At 38.0% G+C, this 24,491-nt stretch overlaps 2 protein-coding genes across 2 annotated transcripts; one reads left to right on the top strand and one right to left on the bottom strand.

Moving 5' to 3' along the window:
- Positions 1–3,836: 3,836 nt before the first annotated feature.
- LOC133526885 (uncharacterized) lies at positions 3,837–24,213 on the top strand. The gene is made up of 2 exons (XM_061863723.1): positions 3,837–3,969; positions 23,103–24,213. Exon 2 carries the CDS (start codon positions 23,111–23,113, stop codon positions 24,101–24,103), a length of 993 nt encoding a protein of 330 aa, XP_061719707.1. The 5' UTR covers positions 3,837–3,969; positions 23,103–23,110; the 3' UTR covers positions 24,104–24,213.
- On the bottom strand, positions 17,951–18,373 carry LOC133527132 (uncharacterized). Its single transcript, XM_061864019.1, has one exon. The coding sequence runs from the start codon at positions 18,371–18,373 to the stop codon at positions 17,951–17,953; it is 423 nt and encodes a 140-aa protein (XP_061720003.1).
- Positions 24,214–24,491: the final 278 nt, after the last annotated feature.

Below are 24,491 nucleotides of genomic sequence, written 5' to 3'. Positions count from 1 at the left end.
GTTGACAAATGATTAATTATTACGAAAATACTTATTGGAATCATACTATATGTAGCGTGACGTCATTTTTCTGTCAACGGCATGAAATGTACGGGCTCTGGCAATAAGATAGCAACTTTTTATCTAACTAAAATTCTCTATCCTACCTAAATTTTATTTAAATATGCACAAAGTATCATTTTACCTAAAACGGCCGACTTTGCTGGCCTGCGTGTATTTCACTGAATCACTACTGATTCTAATTGCATGCAGGTCTGCGGTCTCTGCTCTATTTAACACACTCAGTTTCAACTATTTCATTAATTTAACATAGTTCAAACTGATGCGTTTGATGCACAATTTATTGTCCATTAAATTTAATAATTAGTATTGTAAAGCTCGGAATCATTGAGAATTGTGAGTGTTGTGACCGTAACAATTAATATAACATTTCAAAGTTCAATTCAATTTCGGTAGTGTATTTTCATAGTTTGTTTATAGCTTCACGTTATAAGTTTTTGGATAGAGGATTGGTGTACGCATTTACAAATTATTTAGTTATTCATATAGGTAATTCACCTTAGGCGGCATTTCATGATATGCATACCCATTTGATGATCTGGCGGAATTTACGATCGGCCACCGACATACATATGTACGTTAATATAATTGTCAATTTACAAAACAAAATGAAATCACTAAACTATCACAACCATTTCAATTAAAATTAATTCAATAATTAATACTAGCATTAGTCATCAGATATATATTGGTTTGGATTTTATTAGATGGAAATCAATTTAACACGGAAATACTGAAGAATAATTATACTACTGCCTAATCCCAAATTCAATTTTTTTTTATTGAAAGTAAAAAAAATGTGATACTTTGGAGCCTTGTATTTTTTATAATCTTAATATTTCTTTTTAAATTCCACTTATGTATTTATAATGGATGGCTCATCTTTTATTCATTTAACTAAATTTTATTATAATATTCAATATGTGTCAAGTCCCCAATTATATATTTTAGCAACCCGTGAAATAAATCCACAACAATACTACCTGTTACATAACAAATTTCAGCTTCCTAGGATATCAGGAAGTACCCTAAAGGTTTTGATGATCATCAGTGAGTGAGTGAGTCAGTGACGAAATCGGGGTTTTTTAGATATGAAGAAAATCTAAATAAATAAATAAATCTTATAGGACATTATTACACAAATTGACTAAGTCCCACAGTTAGCTTAATAAGGCTTGTATTGAGGGTACTTCGACAACGATATATATAATATATAGATATTTACAAATACTTAAATACATAGAAAACACCCATAACTCAGGAAAAAATATCCATGCTCATCACACGAATAAATGCCCTTACCAGGATTTGAACCCGGGACCATCGGCTTCGTAGGCAGGGTTCCCACTAGGCCAGACCGGTTGTCGAAAGTATGAGAACTATGCATATGAAATGTTTAATAAGTCCACTATTGACATTATATCCCGAGAATTTTGTTTATCTGGTATAATCCAAAGACAAGTTATGAGGGTTCAAAAAAACGGCAAAGCGCTTCGAGAAAAGGTAGGTCGTGCCCTTGCGCTTCGCTTTGCTCGTCTTGGCAGGGGCACTGCCGTGCCCCCAGATGTTGATATAAAGTTGATGTGTTGTTTTTATCCTGACCAAGCGACCTCAATACTCTTTTTGTATCATCTGCTTATGTCTGTTTCTTTCCCAAAAAAAAAAGAAAAGAGAATAGAGCCTTTCTTAACAAGACGTTAAAGTGCATGTTTAGATATTTTTGAGCGCCGCCGTCTCCGCTACTATATAGGAGTATCTGATGGCAATTATACATGCACTGGCAAAACAAACTATTTACGACTGCGATTTCACATTGCCAAAGGTCATTGATAACCTACACAAAAAGTAATCTGTAAATTAGCTTCCAAGAAATACAATTTACCTAAAGAAACGTTTTATCCTTGTTTTTATATCATGAGGAAAATATTGGTACCTAATGACGTAAAGCAAATTTGACATGTTTTATTTAAGATTAACTGAATATGTAAAGAAGTTAGACAGACTGACCGCTTCCTTTATTTACCCCATTGACCTCTTTTGGTATGAGATACTAAATTAAATCTGACCACCACAATTGAGTTATTATTACTATAGACAAGCCATGCTAAGCAAGCAATTGCAACCTGTACCACGCCACCAAAAGGTCTTAAGCGCCGTAAAATTCATGGCGCTTACGCGTTTAGGTTGCGAGATTCCCACTCCGCTTCTATGGTTTGTTGCCGAAACATCAACAACACATGACGCAAAATACTGGTTCTCTATGCCGTTTCTATACGTAGCTTTATCAGCTTAGCACTCATTCCTTTTTTTCTCATATCCTTTTTCACACAATCTATCCATCGGTTTTTGGGTCTACCATCCGCTCTCCGTCCATCAACATTCATCCTTATAATTCGTTTGGAATTCATCCCTCCTCATTACATGCCTATACCAAGCTAACCTACTCTCCTTATCTTCTGTTACCGTTTTAAGGTTCAAATTGCGTATTTCATCACGTACAGTTTTTAGGATTCCGTACCAAAAAGGTACAGGAACCCTTATGGTGCGACTCTCTTTCCGTCTATCTGTCTGTCTGTCACATCGCAAAATATCACGAGAACTACTTAAGCTATCGATTTGAAATTTGGGATAGTTATGAATAACGCTAACTCTTACGCTTAACAATGGAAAATTCCCAATATGAAAAGTGGGCAAAATTTCAAAGTCTAGTGATTAGGTCAAATGGGGTATCATTTTGAAAGAGCTCAAATTGTAAATTCCTAAACATTTCTTTATTTTTATTCATAATGAAATAAAATTGATTTATGAAGGAAAATGTGAAAAATAAAACATTAATTCAAATTTTGTATGGGACCCTCGGTGCGCGAGTAAAACGAGCTCGCACTTGACCGGTTTTTTAAATAATAGATCTCACTGCGTTTGAGCGCCAAACTACCTCGAAAGAAATGGGTGCCTTTTAGCTTTTTTCCCTTGGTGACACACTCTACTTTTCATATCGAATGTGAGGAAACCAAAGAAGACAAGGGAATTATGCAAAATCAGTAATTAAAGTAACAGACGTACGGCCATGATTTTTAGAGATTCGTACCAAAGGTACAAAAGGAACCCTTATGCTGCGACTCTGTCCCTCCGTCCGTCCGTCTGTCTCATTGCTAAATATCTCGAGAAGTAAAACGTTAACCCAGACATATTGCAAGTCACACATTTTACCACTTTGGAAGTGTCTCTCGCGCAAACTATTCAGTTTAGAAAAAAATGATATTAGAAACCTCAATATTATTTTTGAAGACCTATCCATAGATACCCCACATGTATGGGTTTGATGAAAAAAATTTTTTTGAGTTTCAGTTCTAAGTATGGGGAACCCCCAAAATTATTTTTTTTTTTTTTTTTCAATTTTTGTGTGAAAACCTTAATAATGCGGTTCATATACTACATCTACTTACCAAGTTTGAACAGTATAGTTCTTATAGTTTTGGAAAAAAGTGGTTGTGACATAAACGGACAGACGGACATGACGAATCCATAAGGGTTCCGTTTTTTGCCATTTGGCTACGGAACCCTAAAAACCCTAAATAGCTCAATATTTTGCATTATTTTATGCTCTTTACGTAGGACTGAATCATGAATTATATTTAGGTAAGAACTTAGTATTATTTGATTGTCCCATTCAAAATGAAATATAGTGATAAACCAAAGAACGAAATAATACCGGCGTTTTTTTATGGAAAAAATACCGGTTTCCGACCCCTGGTCGTGTCAGATAAATACAACTGCAGATAGCGACAACGTCTTACGTCTGTATCTACACGAGAGCACACGTCTGTTCTAGTGACCCATTCAGTAGGTACAGTTAGATATTTAATACGCAGTATTTCCGTGAGGATTGGTGGCATTTTAAAGTATCAGGTATGTATTCAGCAGATATGTATAATAGGGTAATATCTATGTCCCTTAACACTTCAATTCCTTTAAAATATGTTCTGAAAAGTGTGCCATATCATTTCATACACTTCTTTACGGTTAATAAAAAAGGTGTTTTATAAATTTCAAGTGCTAGGAAACAGGCGTGGTCCAATAACTTAGCTAGTTTTTTTTAGATACGATAGGTATACAGTTAAGACAAAAGTGGAGGCTCGTGCAAAATCACCTTCTCATACAAATTGAGTCCTCATTTTCCGCTTTGAATATTAACATTATTGAAAATATTTTATTGCAATTTGTTTATCAACCACAGCTATGCCTTATTATAAGAATTAGGAGCATTTAAAAATACGAGCTTGACTTTTTTACAATAATCAAAAAATGGAAAAAGGTCATACGTAGGGGCATGATTATGGTTAATATACATAAACGTATTTAAAAATATTTTTCACAATATCAATATCTAGAGAGGAAAACGGGGACTACCCTGGTATGGAGAAGCAGCCGTCACGTTTTCTCGTAATGCTTTATATGTGATAAATTAATTTTGGTCTGACAGTCATTTAATTTCATATTAGTACATACCTATTAGGTATGTTACGGCGTACTACGAGTACATATGTGAAAAGCGCACAAAAACAAAAGTACATATAATAAATTAGTGCGTATATACAATATACATACATACAGAAAAACTACCTATAATTAGCATCATGACGACCGGTCTGGCCTAGTGGGTAGTGACCCTGCCTATGAAGCTGATGGTCCCGGGTTCAAATCCTGGTAAGAGCATATATTTGTGTGATGAACACGGACATTTGTTTCTGAGTCATGGGTGTTTGCTATGTATTTAAGTATTTATAATTATATATTATATATATCGTTGTCTAGGTACCTACAACACAAGCCTTATTGAGCTTACTGTGGGACTTAGTCAATTTGTGTAATAATGTCCTATAATATTTATTATTATTTATACTATAAAAGGTCACTATTGATAACCTGCGTAAATTATATTTACCTACTTACTTATCAACAATTTAGTTTCCAAGAAATACTTCTAGAAACAAGTACACGCCATCTAATAGATCAAAGGCCATAGGTATGTTGACATCGTTTCGAGCGATGGCGCCATATCCTTTAGGTTATACCCGGTAAAGGATGACTCACGCTACACAGTGCCAGGGCCGGGCCGGGGCGGACCGGAGCGAGCCGTCACACGGACTTTCAGGAGCGCCACCGTCGCCGGACCGTTCCAGGGCCGGGGCGACCGGGCCATCATCTCTATATTATACCTCTAGTATCTCTATGCGTTGACACTATCGTTGAGTCTCCGAGCGCGAGACAGGCCGGGCCGGGCTGTCCGAGCTCACCGAGCCTTCCAAGCAACGGACTGTTCATGACAAATGTCACAAATGTCAATCATATTGAAAAAATTGGTTCGATGGGAAGCAAGTCGATATAGAAATAAATAATAAAATGAAAATATTGGCCCTGGCTGCCATAATAGCTGATGAAGAGAATACTGCATACTCTGGGCAATTGTGCATTTGGACGTTTCGCGGACACTTTCGGAAAAAGGAGAATTACACAACATTATGTGAAGAGCTTTATTTCCACATGACCCGAGACTCTTTCGAAGCCACCGTATTCTCTGCTTAAGGTAATGGAAATACAATGCGTGTATATTGTCTCAAATAATCATGTGCCGAAGCATATTAAACTATTAAAAGGAAAGGGGATGACCAGTTCTCCATACAAACATAGTCCCCATTTTCCTCTCTGGATATTGATATTCCCTTCGTTCTACATCCAATTTTGTAATAGTACATTACGATACAAGCGCGAAAAATAGGAAATTCGAAACAAGTGGCGATAAATTAAAACACGGCCGAAGGGAGTGTTTTAAATCGACACGAGTTGCGAATTACTTATTCGCACATGTATCGTACAACGTTTTACAGTACATGGCTCTTTAAATGTTCAACACAGTAACGTAATATGCTAATTTTCGCACTAGTGCGGTAAAGTAGCAACATATCAGTGGCGGATCGTTCAAAGAACTCGATTCCCACCGGCTTGTCTAATTTCAGCCCGTTGAGTACTTTCACTATCGGTTTATGGAGAAAAGGAAAGCAAAATTAGCTCCGGGTTCCCTACGAATATTTGTGACGCGCCGCCACTGCAACATATGTACTGTAAAAATATTTTCCGTAATGGGGACTACGTTTGTATGGAAAAGCGGTCTCGTTTTGAGGTAGGTAACTAGGCAGATTACTTAGAGATTGACTCATCACAAGCTGGCCTAAGTGCTTCTTAGCGAGTAGACAGGCCTATTGTTTTTCAGTATTATTTTCTTCTATTGAGGTGTGCATTTGTGTTGTATTGCAAAAATATATCCGTTGGGGTTCAGTGATACCCGATAGATATTAACCCTGAATCACAAATGATCATTTTGCTTAGTGCCGCGTTTTTGCATTATTTTCTCCCATCAATCCTATCATAGACTTGTTCCGTTTCAGGAATGCATGAAAAACTTAAGTTTAAAAGAGAAGATATTTAAAATGGCTGTAGGAATACCACAACATTTTAAAGCATCGATATAAGATAATCATCTACAAACATTCAGCTACAGAGAAATACGCGTACACCACTAAGAATGTCGGTGGTGCGCTCTCAAAGTAAAAAAAATAACTGTTAAGTTCGGTACACTAAGATAGAATTGTCTAACAAGTACAAAAAATTAACTACTTACTGGCTTACTTACTTCTTGCGAAAAAGGAATTTTTGATCTATAATACGAGTGGGTTAGGTAGTTGAAATTTACAGTGTGCATTTTATGGTTCCGTAGCCAAAATGGCAAAAACCCTTACAGTTTCGTCATGTCCATCTGTCTGTCTATCTGTCTGTCCGTATGTCACAGCTATTTTACTCAAAAACTATAAGATAACCAAAAGAGAAAAGTGGAAAGTAGGTATTTTTTTATACTACGTTGGTGGCCCGTCTGATGGTAAGCTACTACTTAGTTTAGAAGTTCAAATGTATAAAAATATAATTTTTAGGCACGCCATACATGTAACTAAAAATGAAAAGGTTACTCAAGTAAAAGAGTATTAAATTTAAGTTTTTTTTTAAGTAAGTGAGATGGCGAAGGAAGTCTTGCGTAGCCCGACATGCTAGCCCGAAATGATATGAACGCTCTGACGTCGGGCTACAGCGGCGGCCTCATATTGAGAAAGTCGGGCGTAGCCCTTATGCTATGCGTACTCTAAGGCCGAGGGCCCCCTCATAACAAATGAATCGAGGGTAGCCTTACGTACCTAAGTAGCTTCCTCATACTAAAAAGTCGTGCAGAAGAAGATAACAATATAATTTTTTCAATATTCCAGATTTCCTGTGTTTCTTAAATGTATAGTAACATGGCAGCAGTTTTCATCTTTAGGGTTCCGTACCCAAACGGGACCCTATTACTAAGACTCCGCTGTCCGTCCGTCCGTCCGTCCGTCCGTCTGTCACCAGGCTGTATCTCATGAACCGTGATAGACAGTTGAAATTTTCACAGATTATTCACAGACGTATTTCTGTTGCCACTATAACAACATAGTGTTGTGTTCCTGCCGGTGAGTAAGGTTGCCAGAGCTCAACGAGGGGAGGGAGGGTTGTTAGGGTCGGCAACGCGCATATAATTCCTCTGGAGTTGCAGGCGTACATAGGCTATGGAGAATGCTTACCATCAGGTGGGGCCGTATGCTTGTTTGCCACCAACGTAGTATATAAAAAAACAAATACTAAAAAGTACGGAATCACGTTGGGCGAGTCCGACTCGCCCTTGTCCGGTTTTTGTATTTATTCGTAAGCTTGCATTAATTGCCATGGCACTTTAGACTTAGCTTATAAGTACTAATAGGATATTCTTTGCTAATAGGTCTAATAAATAATATGTTACGGACTCTTTTCTTAAACCTTTTTACTTGTATACTTTTTACGACATTTGACGCTGTCATGTTATTCAAATAGTAAGATAAATATGACAGGAGAGAAAATAGTGATCTTATTTACAGAAAGATACTTAATGTATGAAAAAATAAGCAAAAATAAGAATGAATGTTTTGTGAGTGTGAAACAATTTTATTTTCTTTGACAAATAGAGCACTGCATTGCATTAACGATTATTATTATTTTAATTTGTACGTATGTCTTTCCCATCACGGAACAATGGTGTTCCGGACCTTTGAGAAGCGTGCGCCGAGCCCTAACCTAACGTAGTACCTTTTGACACGTTCATGAAATGTAAGATGTACACCGAGCTGATGCTGCCCTTGCCCATGTCATAGGACGCACGCAGAGGCAGGCCCGACAGGGTGTAAGGACTATTGAGAGTTGTTGGAATCTAAAATAAACTAGGTTATTGTGTGAAAGCGATGGGCTAAATACTGAGCTATGGGATAAAAACCAGACGCCTGCCTAATAAAACGGTATACAATTTTATTTCCGGCAGACGACACAAAAAGCGACATCTGGGATGGCTCAAGAGTAACACTGGTGTGAGCGGCTCAGGGGTATCGAGAGGCGTGCACCGCTTTCAACCCAGTGGCTGTAACAGCCACTGTGCCAACTCGCGTCTTGCACTTCCACCCCTGGAACTTATAGCTCTAACGACTCCACTCTGGCCGGCCGGCCAAGGCAACCCAGAAGCAGAGAATCCTGTCCCACCCACCCCCCTTCGAATGACAGAACTCCCTAGGAACACTCGGGTACGTGAGGTCGTTACTCCCCAACAGCTCGCCACAAGCTGCCCTAAGTTGACTGATTGCACTGGTAAAATCAGCGGGCCATAGATTATTAGTTTGCAGTTCCTAAAAGCCACTGCTGAAAGGATGTGTAGCTGTCATATACAAAAACAATGGGTAGACAGTCTCAAACGGTATGTCTTATGATAAATAGTTTCTTGTCGCAGTAAAATAATATGATTTGTAGTATTTAGTCTTAAAATATATTTTTATACTGTGTATGCTAATCTTAAGGTATAAGGTAAGAGTTGTATAACCCTAATATGTATGTAAGTACTAAGTGCGTAAAAGGTAATACCGAAATAGGTCAGAAGAGAAGCAAATTCAATATTACTATACAGTATATCCAAAAAGAGCGCTATGATAAGTAGAAGTTACTTTTTAGGGTTCCGTACCCAAAGGTAAAACGGGAGCCTATTACTAAGACTCCGCTGTCCGTACGTCTATCCATCTGTCACCAGGCTATATCTCATGAACCGTGATAGTTAGTTGAAATTTTCACAGATGATGTATTACTGTAGCCGCTATAACAACAAATACTAAAAACTACGGCACACTAGATGGGCGAGTCCGACTCACATTTGTCCGGTATTATTTAAATATAGGAGGCAAATGAGCAGAGTCCATGAACAGACGTCGTATCATAGGATAAGTAGATATTAGGGTGGATCAAAAATATTTTTTTTTTGAATTTTGATTTTGGCTACCACAAGAAACTTGTTACCCACTAACATTATATCAGCTGAGTAAAAATTTTTAATTTATTCCAATGTTTTATACTGCCCCAGAGCTGTTAAAGTTTTCTAAAAAAATCCATAATACGCCACCTGTTAACTGAACTTGTGGGTAAATAAAAAGCAGGAAATCACTGTATATTATATTCTAATCGTTATTAAGGATTACAAAAACAATATGGAATGAAAATAAAGCTCATACTCAATAGTCCATATAAAAAAAAACAATCATGAAAAAACGTTAATTGTAGGTTTTTCACTGTAATTTAAAATCTTTTTTGGAGTTGAATAATGGAATAATTTTTCGAGATTTCAACCTCGTTTTGATGAATCCATGCCTTCTGAATGGGCCACAAACTGCTGCAGCTGCCTCAGTGACTATTTTGATGCACCTTTCTGTGGCTTGAGTGTGGTAGCGATATTTTTTTATACGAGGTATAATCTGCGTTTCGACTAACAGTGGGTTTTGAATACAGTCAAGAATCAAATCTTTGCTTTAATTTTTGGTTAGTGATGGTTCTGTCAAAGTAACTTGGTTCCAATTTGTATAGTTTTCCGTGTAGTTTTCAGCTTCTAAATTAAGTTTTGGCAGCACGAAAACTCGCGGAGATGTTGTGACCGATTCTCGTGCTTTTAAAATACTTTGTAAAATTGAAACTCTCACTTGCTCTCTTTCATCAGCTAACATGACCAATAAAATATTTTTGGGGTGCCCAAAATAGCCATACCGTTGGATAACACGGTCCACGTTGACTCTCATGTGCTGGGGAAGGTATCGCGATAGCATCATGGTTTTATGTAAATGTTTGGCTCCGTGAATGCAAAGTGGTTCAGTTTTAATCGAAAACCACATAGGGGCATAGAATTTAATTACAAAATTTACTAATAATACCAAATTTTCTGTCGGTGCAGACAATATACAACCGTAGAATCCGGTTTCCTATTGTAAGCTCTTGAATGTACTATTTTGCCCGGGTTTTTATTAGCAAGACTTTCACTACAAGATCCCAAACTGAAACAAATAAAGCTGATCCGTACTCAAATCACTTTCATTTGTAATTACAGGCAGAGACTCCATTGACTGAAAGGGCTTCAGTGGAAGTGTCTCACAATCTTACAACGCTTTCCCTATATCGCCTGAAAAGCTGCGAGGTCCAGTCGTAGTGTCATCAATGGGTTCAAATTTAATAAATGACACAAATTAAGTTTGCGTGTAGTGGGCAAATAAACCATTACAACGGACTTCCCAGTTTTAACTCAAGGCATCTTACAATACCACCTTTGTGTCCGGCGTTTACTGCAGTCCCATCACAACCAATTACAATAAGTTAACCACAGTTAATTTCTTTCTGGACCAAGAACTCATGCAGTTTCTTGCTTACGTGTAGAGCTTTTCCGCTTTGCAAAGCTAGGTGACCCATGTATTCAGAGCCGGGTTCTTACAGCAAACTTATGTGTACTTCTAACACGACCTTCTTGAGTCTTCGTATATTAAGGTTTTGTTTTTGCGTCCATCGCAATAGAGGCCGCACTCGTTATGCTCAAACGTAAAGACCAAATCGAGCACTCAGACCAATAGTTACTATACTCTGTATCTTTAGGTATTTAAATAGAAGTAAGCAAACAATTTCTCCATTTTCGGGTAGTTATAACATTTATTGTTTAACCAGCCAAATACAAAACCGCCTGGATCTGTCACTGAACGACCTGACTTTAACCTACATTATTCGATCATATAATGTTTTCATCTACCCTGAACTGGCTTAGGAGCCGTTTACTACGCAACCCCGCGTAGGTGTGAGGTGGGGAGGGCGGGGAGAGGGGATTTGTAGTGGTACACCACGGTATAATTGACCGATTTATCAACATTCGATGGTAAAATAATCGAATCGTATTAAATAGTGGGTAACAGAAATCACGCCAAATAAGACTATTTTGTAAAAGTTCCGTTAGCTTGGGGCAGTACTAAATATGAATGTAACTCTTTGATATTTTATATTATGAATGTTAGGTAGGTGTAACAACTTTTGCATAGCAGCCGAAAAGGACAGAAGCAAACATTTTTTTTTCATACATTGAATGATCCACCCTAGTAGATATACTGTACAAAGAAACAGCGGTATGTTAAATAGGAGTTTTTTTTTTTATATAGTAGGCATACGAGCAGAGCCCATGAACAGAGGTCGTACTCCTATCATAGAATTAGTAGACATGTACAAAGAAACAGCGCTATGTTAAGTCGGAGTTATTTTTCTAAATGTAGGAACTCATGAACAGAGGTCGTATCATAAGATTTGTAGAGATGTACAAAGAAATGGCGCTATGTTAAGTAGAAGCAATTTTTTCGAATGTAGGAGGCAAACGAGCAGAGCCCACGAACAGAGGTCGTATCATAAGATTTGTAGAGATGTACATAGAAATGGCGCTATGTATTTTTTTTTATATAGGAGGCAAATGAGCAGAGCCCATGAACAGAGGTCTTATCATAAGATTTTTAGATATGTACAAAGAAATGGCGCTATGTTAAGTGGAATTTATTTTTTTAAATATAGGAGGCAAATGAGCAGAGCTTATGAACAGAGGTCTTATCATAGGATAAGTAGATATGTACAAAGAAACAGCGGTATGTTAAGTAGAAGTTTTTTTTTATATGGTACGCAAACGAGCAGAGCCCATGAACAGAGGTCGTACTCGTATCATAAGATTTGTAGAGATGTACAAAGAAATGGCGCTATGTTAAGTAGAATTTAGTTTTTTAAATATAGGAGGCAAATGAGCAGAGCCTACGAAAAGAGCTCGTATGATAAGATTTGTAGAGATGTACAAAGGAATGGCGCTATGTTAAGTAGAAGTATTTTTTTTAATTTAGGAGGCAAACGAATAGAGCACATGAACAGAGGTCGTATCATAAGATTTGTAGAGATGTACATAGAAATGGCGCTATGTTTTTTTTTTATATAGGAGGCAAATGAGCAGAGCCCATGAACAGAGGTCTTATCATAAGATTTTTAGATATGTACAAAGAAATGGCGCTATGTTAAGTAGAAGTATTTTTTTAAATATAGGAGGCAAAGGAGCAAAGCCCATGAACAGAGCTCGTATCAGAAGATTTGTAGAGATGTACATAGAAATGGCGCTATGTTAAGTAGAAGTTATTTTTTTTATATAGGAGGCAAACGAGCAGAGCCCCTGAACAGAGGTCTTATCATAGGATAAGTAGATATTTACAAAGAAATGGCGCTATGTTAAGTGGAAGTTATTTTTTTTATATAGGAGGCAAACGAGCAGAGCCCACGAACAGAGGTCGTATCATAAGATTTGTAGATGTGTACATAGAAATGGCGCTATGTTAAGTGGATTTTTTTTTTAAATATAGGAGGCAAATGAGCAGAGCTTATGAACAGAGGTCTTATCATTGGATAAGTAGATATGTACAAAGAAACAGCGGTATGTTAAGTAGAAGTTTTTTTTTAATATGGTACGCAAACGAGCAGAGCCCATGAACAGAGGTCGTACTCGTATCATAAGATTTGTAGAGATGTACAAAGAAATGACGCTATGTTAAGTAGAAGTAATTTTTTTGAATGTAGGAGGCAAACGAGCAGAGCCCACGAACAGAGGTCGTGTCATAAGATTTGTAGAGATGTACAAAGAAATGGCGCTATGTTAAGTAGAAGTATTTTTTTAAATATAGGAGGCAAAGGAGCAAAGCCCATGAACAGAGCTCGTATCAGAAGATTTGTAGAGATGTTCATAGAAATGGCGCTATGTTAAGTAGAAGTTATTTTTTTTATATAGGAGGCAAACGAGCAGAGCCCCTGAACAGAGGTCTTATCATAGGATAAGTAGATATTTACAAAGAAATGGCGCTATGTTAAGTGGAAGTTTTTTTTTTATATAGGAGGCAAACGAGCAGAGCCCACGAACAGAGGTCGTATCATAAGATTTGTAGATGTGTACATAGAAATGGCGCTATGTTAAGTGGATTTTTTTTTAAATATAGGAGGCAAATGAGCAGAGCTTATGAACAGAGGTCTTATCATTGGATAAGTAGATATGTACAAAGAAACAGCGGTATGTTAAGTAGAAGTTTTTTTTTAATATGGTACGCAAACGAGCAGAGCCCATGAACAGAGGTCGTACTCGTATCATAAGATTTGTAGAGATGTACAAAGAAATGGCGCTATGTTAAGTAGAAGTAATTTTTTTGAATGTAGGAGGCAAACGAGCAGAGCCCATGAACAGAGGTCGTATCATAAGATTTGTAGAGATGTACATAGAAATGGCGCTATGTATTTTTTTTATATAGGAGGCAAATGAGCAGAGCCCATGAACAGAGGTCTTATCATAAGATTTTTAGATATGTACGAACAGAGCTCGCATTATAAGATTTGTAGAGATGTACATAGAAATGGCGCTATGTTAAGTAGAAGTATTTTTTAAATATAGGAGGAAAACGAGCAAAGCCCATGAACAGAGCTCGTATCAGAAGATTTCTAGAGATGTACAAAGAAATGGCGCTATGTTAAGTAGAAGTATTTTTTTAAATATAGGAGGCAAAGGAGCAAAGCCCATGAACAGAGCTCGTATCAGAAGATTTGTAGAGATGTACACCGTGTCCAATAAGTTCGAATACAGTTATGATCCTTAATAAAATAAATTTACGCGTAGTTTATGTTATGAAAATTATATTAAATGAAAGCCACATTTATATACAATATTTACAACAAATGTTTTGGAATAACTCCACCTTTAACTTTTTTTACAAGTTTCAAACGTTTCTCAAAAGAGTCACAAGCGGCACGCACCGCATCCATCGGCATATCGTCCCATATTTGCATGATAACCTTTTTAAAATGGCTCAGGTTTGCGACTTTATAATTATTTAGTTTCGAGAGCATGTATGACCATACGAAATAATCTAGTACGTTTAAATCTGGAGAACTTGGTGGCCATTCAGTTTTCGGCAAAAAATCGGTCAAATTAGCCTTGCACCAAGCTTGAACAGCGTTTGCCGTATGCGACGGAGCTCCGTCTTGTTGGAAAACATAATAATCGTCTGCAAACATATTTTTTAAATTTGGGGCAACATTTTTCTCCAAAACCTCCGATTTATAGTATGCCGCATTGATTTTGACGCCTTTATCAATAAAAACTAGAGGCAGTTTGCCCCTCTTACAAAGAGCACCCCAAACCATCACTGATGGTGAGCTCTGGAACCTAGGCACATTCTTTTCATACTCTGGAATGTCTTCTATCCGTGCTGCCCACAACCGGTCGTTCTGGGCGTTATGAGGCTGCTCTAACACAAAGAGTTTCTCGTCTGAGAAAACAAATTCGTCACCTGCGTGCCAAGAAAGTATGGTGCTACATCTTTCTACTCTCTTTTTCTTGGTTGCATCTGAAATGCCATGTACTTTTCGTTTTTTATAAGCATGACATCCAAGATCTTTTTTCAATATATTATGTACAGATCCCCTGGAAATTTTCAGATCAGCAGCTAATTTTCTAATAGATCGGTGTTTTTTCCGCCGAATTCGCTCTCTTATAGCCTTTACCACTTTTTCAGTTCTAGCTGAGCGGGGCCGACCGGATCTTTTCCTGTCCTCTGTAGAAGAGATCTCTTTATACCTTTTTATAGTAGTATAAACCAGATTCCGTTTAATTCCATGCGGTTGTAACGCCTTGAATATAGCACATGGCCTGTCGCCTTTAAGGAATTTTCTAATAATTTCTTCACGAACGTACTTCATCGTGTATTCAAGCCAAACTAAAAATACGTGACTCATGAAATTATAGTACTATGTTTATGTCAATATACTTTTTAAATTAAAATAAGAATTTTATATCCAGCGATCCGTATGTCTATACAGCAAGTGCTAAAAGTTTGTATTCGAACTTATTGGACACGGTGTACATAGAAATGGCGCTATGTTAAGTAGAAGTTATTTTTTTTATATAGGAGGCAAACGAGCAGAGCCCATGAACAGAGGTCTTATCATAGGATAAGTAGATATTTACAAAGAAATGGCGCTATGTTAAGTGGAAGTTATTGTTTTTATATAGGAGGCAAACGAGCAGAGCCCACGAACAGAGGTCGTATCATAAGATTTGTAGATGTGTACATAGAAATGGCGCTATGTTAAGTGGAATTTATTTTTTTAAATATAGGAGGCAAATGAGCAGAGCTTATGAACAGAGGTCTTATCATAGGATAAGTAGATATGTACAAAGAAACAGCGGTATGTTAAGTAGAAATTTTTTTTTATATGGTACGCAAACGAGCAGAGCCCATGAACAGAGGTCGTACTCGTATCATAAGATTTGTAGAGATGTACAAAGAAATGGCGCTATGTTAAGTAGAATTTAGTTTTTTAAATATAGGAGGCAAATGAGCAGAGCCTACGAACAGAGCTCGTATTATAAGATTTGTAGAGATGTACACAGAAATGGCGCTATGTTAAGTAGAAGTATTTTTTAAATATAGGAGGCAAACGAGCAAAGCCCATGAACAGAGCTCGTATCAGAAGATTTCTAGAGATGTACAAAGGAATGGCGTTATGTTAAGTAGAAGTATTTTTTTAAATATAAGAGGCAAACCAGCAGAGCCCATGAACAGAGCTCGTATCATAAGATTTGTAGAGATGTACAAAGGAATGGCGCTATGTTAAGTAGAAGTATTTTTTTAATATAGGAGGCAAACGAATAGAGCCCATGAACAGAGGTCGTATCATAAGATTTGTAGATATGTACATAGAAATGGCGCTATGTTAAGTGGAATTTATTTTTTTAAATATAGGAGGCAAATGAGCAGAGCTTATGAACAGAGGTCGTACTCGTATCATAAGATTTGTAGAGATGTATAAAGAAAGGGCGCTATGTTAAGTAGAATTTAGTTTTTTAAATATAGGAGGCAAATGAGCAGAGCCTACGAACAGAGCTCGTATGATAAGATTTGTAGAGATGTACAAAGGAATGGCGCTATGTTAAGTAGAAGTATTTTTTTTTTAATATAGGAGGCAAACGAATAGAGCCCATGGACAGAGGTCGTATCATAAGATTTGTAGAGATATACAATGAAATGGGGTTACGTTAAGTAGAAGTTATTTTTTTAAATATAGGAGGCAAACGATTAGAGCCCATGAACAGAGGTCGTATCATAAGATTTGTAGATATGTACATATAAATGGCGCTATGTTAAGTAGAAGTCTTTTTTTAAATATAGGAGGCAAACGAGCAGAGCCCATGAACAGAGGTCGTACTCGTATATTAGGATTAGTACGAGTAGATATGTACAAAGAAACAGCGGTATGTTAAGTGGAAGTTATTTTTTTTTTTATATCTTCTTCGTTACGATTGTTCTGCATGTTATTTTATAAGCTTCATTTTAGTCAAGATCTATTTCTGATAATGGATTCCAGGAAGAATGGATGAAACTCTTCAAATATTTTACATATAGTATCTTTTTATATTTGCATTTAAACAGTGCTATTTGTTGAAATGGAACGTGTTCATGAAGATCAGAATATAACTTCTCCTTGATAAGTATTTTACGAGTTAGGGCTTAGGTATGTAAGCACATATGGGCTGTTGTTTTTCATTCAATAGTTTACATGTGTGAAAGAGAAAGTATAACAATATGCTTGTTTGACTAAGATTGCTTTAATTTTGTTAATTTCAACACTTAGTAGGTGATAATTATAACATTGGTATAGAATCTTCAAAAATAAAACAATAGATACAAAGCAGGTGTTACTCGTATTGGCCCGTCTTTATATATTACAAATGTATGAATACAGTTTTTCTTGTTATGAAAATCAATGGCATGATTCCTAGGAACAGATCTTCGTAACGATCTAAGTGGGCCACCGTGTATACCCTACGGAACATTTTATTTCGTTGGATGAATTTAGGGTGTAGGGTAATGGGAGGCATGTTTGAACTTACAAATGAATGTACCCAAATATCTCCAAAACGTGTCGAACGAATTAGTTGCAGTTTTCAATAGTGTAAAATAATTGGTGTATTTATCGTATCACCTGTTATAAATGTTTTAATTTTTTTAAGGTTCAAGCTACAGGTATATACCCTAACAGTAAGCTACACAGATAACTGACCAGGAGGGCCTTTTTTTTTTTTTTTTTGACGGAGTGGGAATGCATTTACGCACAGTGTGTGGGACTCGCCGCTCCTTTCCCCTCTCCTGGCAAGAGGGGGGGGAGAATTGGCCCTACCCACTAAACCCACTCCGGCGTTTCACCCACTTTGCCGTTTATGAGGGCGCACTGGGATCGATGACATTCCACCACGGCGCCCTCCGGCAGCCCCGGCTTATCGCCAAGGCACCCTCATAATGGAGGGGGGGATCAGAAACGCTTGATCCCCCTCCCCCGACAACGTCTATGGGGCCGTGCAGTGCGGGTTTGGTACCCGCTGGCCCTACTAGGGCTCGAGGCGAGCATGGGCTCTTCGCCCTCGACCCTGCCGCCTGCGACGGAGAGGAGGCGCATTCGCAGATGCTTCTCGCTCCCTTTCCGCCTTCTCCTTCTGCGACATGACTTTTTCGCAGAAGGAGGCCACCGCTTCCCATTTCCTCTCGCTACCCAGCATCGCCACAATTATGCTGTGTAGCGAGAGGTCCGCAACCCCCGTCACCGCCCTAAGGGCCACTCTTTCCACGGCCCAGCGATTGCACTCTTCCAGAGTGTGCTGGGCCGTGTCATCCGCTGCGCCACATTCGTTGCACTGGGGCCCCGGTTCCCTCTGTATCTTGTGCAGGTAGTGTCCGAAACAGCCGTGTCCGGACACTACCTGCGTCACCCTGAATGTCAGGGCCCCCTTCCTTCTCCCCAACCACTCATCCATTACTGGGAGGATAGCCCCTATGGTTCGGGTTCCATAACGGCTATCCTCCAAGGCATTCCTCCATATTTCCTTAAGGCGCTCCGCGGCTGCTCGGGCCAACCTCTCCACCTCTCTCGCATCTGTGGGCTCCCCACGCCTCCTGGCCTCCGCCCTCGACCAGGAGGGCCTGCAAACAAGTTTCTTTGCAGGGGGGATACAAGTGGAGAAACTACCCAATTATGAGCTACTGAAAACTATCATTAATTGTAAGGATATTTAACATTGCCAAAATAAGGTTAAAGGTGGTCTAGTAGTAATTATATGCCCTCTATAGAATGGTATTATAAACATTTTTCTTTTTTCATATACCATGGACGTTCCTCTATGGCACCAAGCTGCAACCGGAAAGCGATGATCACACGGCAAACAAAATCCTGAAGACTGTAGCAGCCACGTCTAAGGGGGATAAATTCAATAAATGTTTATTCTATTTGTTTGATATGTAAAAATGCACGTCAATAAGGTGGCCAACTATTATTAACAGAGACCGGAATTATTGTGGTATTCTTGAACTGTCATAGAGAGTTCTCATTTATCGACTTCTGGTACACATATATCGATATAACGTAGAACACAAAATATTAAAAAGTTATAATAGTTAATGGATATTTCACTGTAAAAGAAGTAACTGCTTTTTTGCATTTATTTGTACTTACGAGTATTAAAAAAATAGCTACATAGGGAGTACAAGTCCGTAAGGGTTGCTAGATAGCATCTCTCCAGCAACTCTTACTGAGTTTCAACATAATTACTTATATTTTCAAGAAATGAGAGGCGGAAAAACATTATAACTAACCATATTATTCTCAAAATGTTGGATTGTTTTAAGCATGGCGCTGGGATTAGGTGGATAACAGTCATAGTCGGTCTTTCGCATGTATTGCCGTCATTCTTTATTCTTTAAAAACGGATGGGAAAGTTACATTTTATTCACAAGAGTTGCAAAGTAATTTCGTTCAAATTCTGAAATATTTTATCACCTAGGAATGTAAAATTTACGACGACGACGACTTGTGATGATTTTGAAGTTTAAGTATTTTTGCGCGTTGGTATGGTAATTATACTAATTATACATTAATTCATAACGAGTTCAATAATTCACAACTAGTGGCAGTAAATTAAAACACGACCGAAAGGAGTGTTTTAAATCGAAACGAGTTGCCAATTATCTATTCGCACATATACAACGTTTTACAGTACATATATATGGCACTTTAAATTTTCGACATAGGCGCGTAAAGTGCTAATTACCGCCCTAGTGCGGTAAAGAAGCACCATATGTACTAAAAAAAATGTTGTCTCACTCGTTAGAAAAAAATTAAAGCCCTCGAAACGCTCAAGATTTCCACTTCTCATTTTTGTATTGGTTAAACAACTACTATGGACTCCTCGTGAAATAGATAACTGTTTTAGCCAAAAATATTAACTGTTGAACTATGTATATTGAAGGCCCGGTTCACATTGAGTGGCTACACCGCTTTTTTTTGGTAAGTCAAAGTAAAATAAATCATCATGAAAGGTACAAATTAGGTACTAAATCTTTGCCAAAAGATGAATTCAATATAACGCCTACAGCTAGGAGAACTGTAAGGCTAAGATGGTCGGCTCTTTATCATTTGTCACCATACCTGTCCCGTTCTAACAAGGATGTAAGTGCGAAAGTGACGGGCATAATGACAAGTGATAAAAATGGAACCATGATGCCGCCGCTGGGCTTGGCCCTGTGACCTGACGTCAAAATAGCTGACCACATTATTTTCAATATTTTTTCTCGATTTTTAGCGAGGTAAATTTTTTTTGATATCATGTACCAAATAGTACAAAAAAGGTACTAAAACTTGGAGTAAGCGTCAGGATGTCAGGACCATGATAGCTATTTATATTGTTATAAAACTTATAAATAGCTATCATCGTCCTGACATCCTGACACTTACGATACTACAATACACTTCATTAGTTCATCTATTCGCCTCTCTATCACTGCGCGATCTATCTTTGTGCGAAAGAGAGGCACATAGGCTTCCCCCTGACGAAATTATGCGTTCCACATCTTAATCATTAATTTAAGAACAATAAAACATACGAAGAGTATTATTGTATTATTTCAGTAGTTACAGTAATAATAGCCATAAAATAGGGAATATTACGCAAAACTCTGCGTAGAGGGCGTTACTAACACACACGGGGCCTACCGCGAAATGGAAAAATCAAAATTGTGGTTTCTGCCTCCATCATTCTTGCATATTCGATAGACAGAGAGGCAGATAGGTAACGAAATTTCGATTTTCGCGTTTCGCGTTAGACCATCTGTAACCAAAACGCCTTGATGCATCAATGCCATAGTGAAAACTTGTCAAAAAACTGTTTAAGGCATAGTATGCATAAGTTACTCTCAGGTTTATAATACATGCTAGTGCTGCTCTCTACAGCCTGAAAAAATGTATGGCCTATCTATTTCAGGAGAATGCATCGTACGCGAGCAGTTAGCAATAATATCGCCAACGACAGATTGCAAATGAAATATAGGCACCTTTATGAGTAATTCAATAACTGCACTGAAATATGATGTTCGTACTCTCTGCAGGCAGATTTACAGATCAGTTGGACTCTAAATTAAGTAAAAGAAATGGTTTCCCGTAATCTACAAATTTATTAACGAGATATTTCATTATATATAACTTCGTACGAAATGAAAAGTAATACGTGGGAATATGAGAAAAAAATAGTATATTTATATTAATTATAACCTACATGCTCATAAATGAATAATTTTTACAAGCAGTAACATTACTAGATATCTCGTTTAATATAATCCGACTTAATTACATTTCCGCAACACCTCCGTATTTCACAAAATAAATCAAGACATTATGCAACTTATATAATTTTGACGTATATATCCGAGTCGCCCGTGTTGCGACCGTTGCGACTTTCATGTAGTAACACCTAACATGGAAAAGTAAATAATAAAGACTGAATCTTCACGGATACCGCGTTGTTCGGGAAATATATATATAGGTCAAATAAATACTTAACTAAGTCGCTTGTAATAAACCTTGCGTAGATAGATAGATAGATGTATAGATAGAATACTCTTTATTGGAACACCTCAGTAAAAAGATACAAAAGAAAAGACAAAACAAACAATTGATTAAATGTAGAGGCAGACAACAGGCGGCTACGTAACGACTTATATATACTTATAGTACGTTATTCTTTTGTTATATAATGTATTTCATTGTCAATAATATGATAATCCAACAATATGTACGAAACGACAGTATTTAGTTCTTAAAGCTCTGCTTCTTCTGAACATTTTTTTATTCCACTTCATTTAAGCCCACAAAATTAACACACTGGTTAATATCTAGGAACTATTAAAATTGGTAACAAATTCTTAGGCAACTTGTCTGGCGTATCAACTATCTCAAGTAAAATGTGGAGCCAGCGTGACTAAAATAAATATAAGTACTATTTTTGTATTGCTTTCCACAAAACAGGCAATATGTAGAATTGTGTAGCTTTATTTACAGAAATTAGGTTTCATATAGAGATTGACAGTCATTGTTAATTAACTTCTCTCTGCGCCGAGTAAAATATAACCCGACCAAGTAATGTATTGGCTATACCATCCATATTTAACAAACAAATTTATGACGTTTTGTAACCTTCTTATTTTGGCAAATATATACCGACACATCCGAGCATGCACATTGCGAAGGGTGGTATTCTGGTTTTTCATCTTTCCAATATCTTGGTCCAATGTGTATTTGCGTCTGACATTTTGCTTAATGAGAGAGTGAGACGCAATGCACATTGGACAAAGATCTTAGACTAGTGGAATATCACCCGAAAGGAAGAATTGAGTCACCGGGTGGTCCGGAGGCTCCGGGAAGTCCGATTTTTGCTCATAGCATGACCGGCTAGTCTCCGGTCCGAGCCCGCACCGGGCCACTACAGAGCTCCGGTGATGACGTAATGCTTTCCATAGAAAACGAAGCGCCGGAAGCTCCGGCCCGGCCCTGCCCCTGTGTAGCGTGAGTCAACCTTAAGATGGCGTCACTTTTTGATATTTAACAAAAACACATATCAGTGAAAGAATAAGGATCAAAGTCAAATGGCATTCTAAAAGTTTTAATCATGTGTCGAAAAATGGCAGTAAATGTACGTGGCTACAAAGTTTTCTTTCACAATACACCTCTACATATTACCTACAAATTCTCTTTGCTTTAATACTATCTCTACTACCACAGAATGAATAATAGTACAGAAATGGCACTTCCTACAAAACCGAAGTTTGGCAGCGATTCAGGGACGAATTATGCTGTCTCTTTCTAATGTATGGTACTATGTCTTTCGGCCATTTAGGGTTGTCAAAATTCAAGTCATTATTTTATCTGTGGTCGTGCACGTATAGGGACGTTAACTTGTGCCAACCATAATAATTGCTCGGAGCAATGTTGAACCGAACAGAGCCAAGAAAAACCGAAAGGAGGAGTGTCTCCCCACTGCTACTACTAGGCATTTCAATTCTATTAATAGAATTGAAAACGGTTTCGATTCTCAATTTTTATCGTTCCTATTTCAAAAGTAGCATTTCTTAATTTTCCACAGGTTTTCGAGTGATGAAATCGAGCGCTCGAAATTCAAAAGTTGGTTTCCTGTAGTTCAAAGTTTTTTCTCATTCCAGAAAGCAGTATGATAGTGAAGGTGTTGAGTGTGGTGTGCTGCCTGCTGGCAGCACCCGTGTCGGCTGCGCCAGCCAGCCCTAACGCACCTGCTATCACCATCGGCGGCATCACCAACGACATCATCTCCCAGTCCACCCTGCTCCACACCGCGAACCACGACGTGACGGGCCTCGGGGTTTTATTCGGAGAAGATAAAGACATTGAAGACAAAGTTGTATTTTTTATAGAGTCAGATATTAACAAACGAGGAGAGAGAGTCGACTACGGCCTATACGCGTTGACTAAAGACCCCGAACGTTCTAACCGTATGGTAACAACTAAACTATTGGACAACGCCAGGGACATCACTATAGCCTCCTTAACGGAAGCGGCGTATTTTGCCACCAAAGATGGGATATACGTTTACAACAAGAAGAAAAACTCAGCAGAAAAGTTCGGGTCCGTCAGTGACGAAGTGATCTCGATCACTGCAGAGAATGCCACTGGAGTGCTTTATTACGTGAACAAGCAGCATCAGCTCCACAAGGTGACTGAAAGAGGACAGAAGTCTATTATTGTCGACGAGGTTAAAAACGCGGAGCAGATTACGGTCGACTACAAGGGGCACCTGTACTATTATACTGTCGACAAAAAGTTCTACGTGTACGACGGACAAAACGTGAAACTAGTTGAAGGCATCCCTAGTAATCGGAATAAAGTATGGTTTTTAAGGACCTCGGTACTGACGGGAGACTATAGTTTAGTGAACGTTGACGGCGAGTACTACTCGATATACGGAGCGGACGCATCTGGGCATGCCGCGAGCCGCGGTGGTGACTCCTTCGTCACAAGCGCAGTGTCATTCGAAACCGGCCTTGTCATGTACTTTTCCGTCGACAGGAAGATCTACGAGCTTAATATTATAGAGAAAGTCGTCGAAGGCGTGATGGAAGGACTCTCCAAAGGTCTTAAAACAATCGCGGAGGAGTTACGTAATGCGTTTAATTCGATTGACTTGTAAGACATCTTAATTACATGAACTTTCCACATATGTACAAACCTAAAAACGAATGATATACAAACACTGCTGTTTACTACATTTCCGAATTCTGTTCGAATCCTGAAACGATATTTTACCGTGTTTACTTTATACAAGTGTATCTTTAATAATCCTTAAGTTTTTCCAGCTTCATCAAATGTATTTTTATGCCTATCCCTGACTAACCAATAGGAATTTTGGATCTATAGACTGGATCTATCGAGAATGAAGGAGTGATTCAATTGTTTTAATTATTGACAGTTAATGACAAAATTTTACTAACTATAAAAATGCGGCCAAGTGCGAGTCGGACTCGCCCATGAAGGGTTCCGTACCATTTATGACGTATAAAAAAAAAACTACTTACTAG

The sequence above is a fragment of the Cydia pomonella genome, chromosome 17 (genome assembly GCF_033807575.1).
Source record: "Cydia pomonella isolate Wapato2018A chromosome 17, ilCydPomo1, whole genome shotgun sequence".
Taxonomy (NCBI): Eukaryota; Metazoa; Arthropoda; class Insecta; order Lepidoptera; family Tortricidae; genus Cydia; species Cydia pomonella.
Note: the sequence above shows the minus strand (reverse complement) of the source record. Positions and strands in the feature narration are given on the sequence as shown.